Below are 6,819 nucleotides of genomic sequence, written 5' to 3'. Positions count from 1 at the left end.
GTTTCGTGTGGGTGGCTCAACGCCAGGGTTGTGGGTTCGATTCCCACGGGGGGCCAGTACAACAAAAAAAAAAGGATGAAATGTATGCATTCACCTACTGTAAGTCGCTCTGTATAAGAGTGTCTGCTAAATGACTAAAATGTCAAATGTTTTCCCTGTTTGTATTTTTGGGTGATGTGATTTTTGTTCATTTTGTCATTCAGGTGTTGTCCCTAGATTTTGTTCTAGTGGTGTTTTTTTTGGACTGTGTTATGGTCCTGTGCCTGTATGTTTTGGATGGACTTTATTAAAAAAACACTTTCTACAAATTTACTCCTCTCCTGCGCCTGACTCCTACACCCACCTCTCGTAGAGAGCCGTGACACATCCTGAGTAGAGACCAAAGGTAGGCTATAAAAGGAGAAGGCTTAATGTTTAGCAACACATTTATCAGCACAGCGTCAGAGAGGTAAGTTATACCTGAACCTACATTTACCTTTTATGTTAAAACATTCCCACCTGTAATATGTTTTCATGATATCAGTGTTCGCAGAGTCGACGAGCGTTGTTCTTTATTCTTTATTTTATTTATTCCGCTTTATTAGCGTTTTTTTTGTTCACAAGATTCATATCTTGTTTATTTATAATTCTCTTTTTAAAATCAATAATTTGATATTGATCTTGTATTCATTTCTTTTCACGGTCTAACATTAGCATAAAATTAATGCCAGTCGTCATTTTATGTCATGCTTCTCTGATCAGTATTGTTTCCGGGTTTTTTCTTCCCATATGCTATTACGTTTCTTAACCACTGGGCATTTTACTGCACTCTGTCGCTTCGTTCTGTTTGTCACTATGAGAATTCATCATAAAAGCTTTGTCTGTTGAAGATCCAAATGTCGACGTTGGAGCTCTATTCAAATCCATATTCTTAAGGAATCCAAAAACTGACTGTAATTTAAAGAAATTAAACGAGTTCCACTTTTTTTTTTTTTTACCTTTATTTAACAGGGCAAGTCAGTTAAGATCAAATTTTTTATTTACAATGACAGCCTACACACCAGCCAAACCCGGACGACGCTGGGCCTACTTTACTACAGGCTCCACAATAACTTTTATATGACTTTATACCTCGTGGGTTTTATCTCAGATTAAATAGTTCATTCAAGTTAATCGCAATGTTTTTAAAGATCACTGACTGTTCTCTCTTCTCAGGTTGACACATCGTCAGCGAGATGAAGATGGTGATATTGGCTGTGGCTCTAGCCCTGGTGTTGGCTAGCGGTGGGTCCGTCTGTCTGTCACTAATTAACTATTGAGTAAACACTGTGTTTTAACCCCTCCTGTCCTGTGGTGCTGGTGAGGCTCTGGAACTGTCTCGTATGCTCCATTCATGACATGTCGGCACTAGTTTTCCACTATGGAAAGTATCAGAATAGAAAACTAGATAACTCTACGCAAATAACTTCATTTGAACTCAAGAGGTTCAGAGTTTCCCCTCCCTTTGCTTTTTTTTAACCTTCTGATTCTAGAAACCTGAGAAATTGGCATTCCTAATCTTTTACCAGTGACTCCCTGACCAATATGGCCGACCCATGGCCAATGCACCTTCTAGTGTTCCTATAACGTTGCTATAGTTCTATGGTTCTCCTAACCCAGTGATATGGTGTGGTTGTGCCCTAGGTGAAGCATTGGATTGTCTGCGCTGTGTGCCAGCTAAGGCAGGAGCAGACTGTGAGGTGACAGTAGAAACATGTCCACCCGAGAAGGACGGCTGTGCGGCCGCCAAGTTCTTCAGAGCACCATGTAAGTACTGTGACTGACCGTGTTCGAAACTGAGGTCATCTGTGTGTCACTAGATGTTAGCCTGCTGAGTTAAAAGCCTAAATATTGAAAGCGGACTTGACAAAGAGTAATGTTGTGCTGATGCTACATTAGTGGAAAAGCAGCATTGGACGTCACGTCACAGACAGTTCTGTGCTCGTATTCACAAAACGGAGTAGAGGTGCAGTTTTATATCATAATAAATTATATGGACTGATCCTAGATCAGCACCACTACTCTGAGATGCTTTATGAATACAGACCCAGAGCTGTGGATAATGAAGACCTGATCCTAGAATCAGCCCAGAGCTGTGGATAATGAAGACCTGATCCTAGGATCAGCCCAGAGCTGTGGATAATGAAGACCTGATCCTAGGATCAGCCCAGAGCTGTGGATAATGAAGACCTGATCCTAGAATCAGCCCAGAGCTGTGGATAATGAAGACCTGATCCTAGAATCAGCCCAGAGCTGTGGATAATGAAGACCTGATCCTAGAATCAGCCCAGAGCTGTGGATAATGAACACCTGATCCTAGAATCAGCCCAGAGCTGTGGATAATGAAGACCTGATCCTAGAATCAGCCCAGAGCTGTGGATAATGAAGACCTGATCCTAGAATCAGCCCAGAGCTGTGGATAATGAAGACCTGATCCTAGATCAGAACTACTACTCTGAGATGCCCTGGTCAGAATAATCAAGAATAAAAAGGTTTATAAAACAGGTTAAAGTCAACAGTTAACAGCTGTCACACAGTCACATAACATAGTAATTTCATTTCTCCCTCAGTTGGCCATTTCCAGAGATGCATGGACATGTCTGGCTGTAAGCAGTTCCAAACCAACGCTAACATCAACATGAAGTGTTGTGACACTGACAAGTGCAACACATTCTAGACCTTCTGCTGTGTGTCAGCATTGGCCAGCTACTCTGAGACTACTCTGCCGTGTGTCAGCATTGGTTGAATCAACGTTGAACCAACGTGGATTAAACATTGAATTGACGTATGTGCCCAGTTGGGATCCTACCATCACGTCAACATTCTAATTTATCAACAATTATATTGACTTAAAATAAACCAAACTTTTGAAACGCTTTTGTTGTTTTGAGCTTATTTTTTTGGGTAGGTTAAATCTATTTTTGTAAAATGATTGAATCTGAGCAAAGATTATCAATCGTCATTATTGGAACGATACAACGTACACTCCTGAAATACATCATAACTTTACACTTTAATGACTACAATCAACAACAAAAAATAAACATTTGTACACATTTTTAACATTAGAAAATGAGATGCAGATTTTTTTTTGAGGGGGCTGATGACAATAACAGCTATCAAAAAATAACATCCGACTGACAACGATGGAGATGAAGTCGAAAAATAAAGAGCTGTGTATTGGAGACAGAGGAACACCTCTAATGAATCAGAAGACGTGTCTAAAGAGTAAATCCTAACTTCCCACTTAAGTTGAATTTCCACTTAGTCATGCGACGGACGACACCCGCATAGCTGATGTTTTGGCGACGTCGGAGGTGGAACTGAGTTTGAACCGTCCAATCGGTGAGCAGCTGCTCTTGCGATCATTGTCACGAAGCTACACCCATCCCCCCCCCCCCCCTCGCGCGTTAGAAGTTCAGAAGGAGAAAGTGAAGGTTATAATAGAAATAATGATGCTTAAATTGAAAATTGTTTAAAAACAGAATAATGAGGATTTCTATCCTCCTATTGGAGGTGTAAATTCCATCTCACATTCCAGTGTTCCTATTGGAGGTGTAAATTCCATCTCACATTCCAGTGTTCCTATTGGAGGTGTAAATTCCATCTCACATTCCAGTGTTCCTATTGGAGGTGTAAATTCCATCTCACATTCCAGTGTTCCTATTGGAGGTGTAAATTACATCTCACATTCCAGTGTTCCTATTGGAGGTGTACATTCCATCTCACATTCCAGTGTTCCTATTGGAGGTGTAAATTCCATCTCACATTCCAGTGTTCCTATTGGAGGTGTAAATTACATCTCACATTCCAGTGTTCCTATTGGAGGTGTAAATTACATCTCACATTCCAGTGTTCCTATTGGAGGTGTAAATTACATCTCACATTCCAGTGTTCCTATTGGAGGTGTAAATTCCATCTCACATTCCAGTGTTCCTATTGGAGGTGTAAATTACATCTCACATTCCAGTGTTCCTATTGGAGGTGTAAATTCCATCTCACATTCCAGTGTTCCTATTGGAGGTGTAAATTCCTTCACACATTCCAGTGTTCCTATTGGAGGTGTAAATTCCATCTCACATTCCAGTGTTCCAACTTGTCAACAAGGCTGCGTTGGAATTTCTCTTAATGCGACTACATGCGGCCAATTGCAATGTCCGCTTTACAGAGCCTCTACAGGGGATTTATATGACAAGTGGCACTCGCCCCCGCAACGCAAGGCTCACGTGGGTGCTAACAAGCAAGCTAGGTAATGCTAGGTATCAACCAGTGGAGGCTGGTGGGAGGAGCTACAGGAAGACAGGCACATTGTAATGGCTGGAGTGGAATCAATGGAACGGAGTCAAACATGTGATTTCCATGGTTTCTATATGTCTGATCTGTTTGACTCTGTTCCATTGATTCCACTCCAGCCATTACAATGAGCCTGTCCTCCTATAGCTCCTCCCACCAGCCTCCACTGGTACCAACAGCCACTGTCAGCCAACCCATTAGGGGTTGGAAGCTATGGTGAGCTCCGATTGGTCACGCACGTCATGATATTGTGGGGTATTTGAAAAAAAGTTCAGCTTTCCCCAACTTTAGTCCCCACCTTGTTCAGCTCCCTTCCCCATGCTCGGTCCCTCTCCGCTTCTCGTGCTTTCCTTCCATTTGAAAGTGAATTGCTTCTGATGTTTCACCGTGCGATTCCGCTTCCTAGTATAAACAGGCCATTTAATGAAGACGATATGGGCGATGAAACTACGGAAAACCATTCATTTCCAATGGAAGTGAAGCAAAGTGGGCTGGGGGACCGTTGAGTGATGCGAGCATGGGCGAGGGACATGAACAGGGCCGGACCAAAGTTGTGGAAAGCTGAACTTTATGCAAATACCCTGCGACATCGCTGGACGCTTGCCCAATCGAAGGTCACTATAGCTTCCAGACTCTACTGGATTGGCTGTTGATACCTAGCACTACCTAGCTTACTAGCACCCACACGAGGACGAAGCTAGCCTGGCGAGGCGTCCTAGTTAAAACGTACTGCTAGGTGTAATGACGGAAGGCGCTTGCGAATTTGACAGCTCTAACGCAGTTTCACCAGCAATGTCAAAACATCAGGTATGTGGATGTCGGCTGAAGCGGATCAAATCGAATCGGGCTCTAAGTGAAAGTTTGACTTAAAGAAGTTGGGATTTTCCACCAAGTTAATTGAACAATTTCCTGTAAGAATCGGCGGTGTGAGAATGACAATGGAAGAAAGCAATCAGTGATGAAATAAAAAAACAAACAAAAACTAAAAATATATTTCAATACAAGGACATGTTTGTCTTCATGTCATGTCTCATATGAGGAGGTTCAATGTGAAATCAAATCACATTAAAATATCTCAGAACTCACATAGTACCTTCCACCATGAGGCCAGAATGGACACCTGTGCAGGAGCTACCTCCTGTAGGTTTTAATGCTAACCCTCCTGTAGGTTTTAATGCTAACCCTCCTGTAGGTTTTGGCTCTAACCCTCCTGTAGGTTTTAATGCCAACCCTCCTGTAGGTTTTAATGCTAACCCTCCTGTAGGTTTTAATGCTAACCCTCCTGTAGGTTTTAATGCTAACCCTCCTGTAGGTTTTAATGCTAACCCTCCTGTAGGTTTTGGCTCTAACCCTCCTGTAGGTTTTGGCTCTAACCCTCCTGTAGGTTTTGGCTCTAACCCTCCTGTAGGTTTTAATGCTAACCCTCCTGTAGGTTTTAATGCTAACCCTCCTGTAGGTTTTAATGCTAACCCTCCTGTAGGTTTTAATGCCAACCCTCCTGTAGGTTTTAATGCCAACCCTCCTGTAGGTTTTAATGCCAACCCTCCTGTAGGTTTTGGCTCTAACCCTCCTGTAGGTTTTAATGCTAACCCTCCTGTAGGTTTTAATGCTAACCGTCCTGTAGGTTTTAATGCTAACCCTCCTGTAGGTTTTAATGCCAACCCTCCTGTAGGTTTTAATGCCAACCCTCCTGTAGGTTTTAATGCTAACCCTCCTGTAGGTTTTGGCTCTAACCCTCCTGTAGGTTTTAATGCTAACCCTCCTGTAGGTTTTAATGCTAACCCTCCTGTAGGTTTTAATGCCAACCCTCCTGTAGGTTTTAATGCCAACCCTCCTGTAGGTTTTAATGCCAACCCTCCTGTAGGTTTTGGCTCTAACCCTCCTGTAGGTTTTGATGCTAACCCTCCTGTAGGTTTTAATGCTAACCCTCCTGTAGGTTTTGGCTCTAACCCTCCTGTAGGTTTTAATGCTAACCCTCCTGTAGGTTTTAATGCTAACCCTCCTGTAGGTTTTAATGCTAACCCTCCTGTAGGTTTTAATGCCAACCCTCCTGTAGGTTTTAATGCCAACCCTCCTGTAGGTTTTAATGCTAACCCTCCTGTAGGTTTTGGCTCTAACCCTCCTGTAGGTTTTAATGCTAACCCTCCTGTAGGTTTTAATGCTAACCCTCCTGTAGGTTTTGGCTCTAACCCTCCTGTAGGTTTTAATGCTAACCCTCCTGTAGGTTTTAATGCTAACCCTCCTGTAGGTTTTAATGCCAACTCTCCTGTAGGTTTTAATGCCAACCCTCCTGTAGGTTTTAATGCCAACCCTCCTGTAGGTTTTAATGCTAACCCTCCTGTAGGTTTTAATGCCAACCCTCCTGTAGGTTTTAATGCTAACCCTTCTGTAGGTTTTGGCTCTAACCCTCCTGTAGGTTTTAATGCTAACCCTCCTGTAGGTTTTGGCTCTAACCCTCCTGTAGGTTTTAATGCCAACCCTCCTGTAGGTTTTAATGCCAACCCTCCT

General features: G+C 42.6%; 1 protein-coding gene across 1 annotated transcript; it reads left to right on the top strand.

The window, feature by feature from the left end:
- The first annotated feature begins 335 nt into the window (after window positions 1-335).
- On the top strand, window positions 336-2,895 carry ly97.3 (lymphocyte antigen 97, tandem duplicate 3). Its single transcript, XM_014188065.3, has 4 exons — window positions 336-448; window positions 1,195-1,263; window positions 1,663-1,785; window positions 2,589-2,895. Exons 2-4 carry the CDS (start codon window positions 1,215-1,217, stop codon window positions 2,693-2,695), a joined length of 279 nt encoding a protein of 92 aa, XP_014043540.1. The 5' UTR covers window positions 336-448; window positions 1,195-1,214; the 3' UTR covers window positions 2,696-2,895.
- Window positions 2,896-6,819: the final 3,924 nt, after the last annotated feature.

The sequence above is a fragment of the Salmo salar genome, chromosome 03, assembly GCF_965601325.2.
Source record: "Salmo salar chromosome 03, fSalSal1, whole genome shotgun sequence".
NCBI lineage: Eukaryota > Metazoa > Chordata > Actinopteri > Salmoniformes > Salmonidae > Salmo > Salmo salar.
Note: the sequence above shows the minus strand (reverse complement) of the source record. Positions and strands in the feature narration are given on the sequence as shown.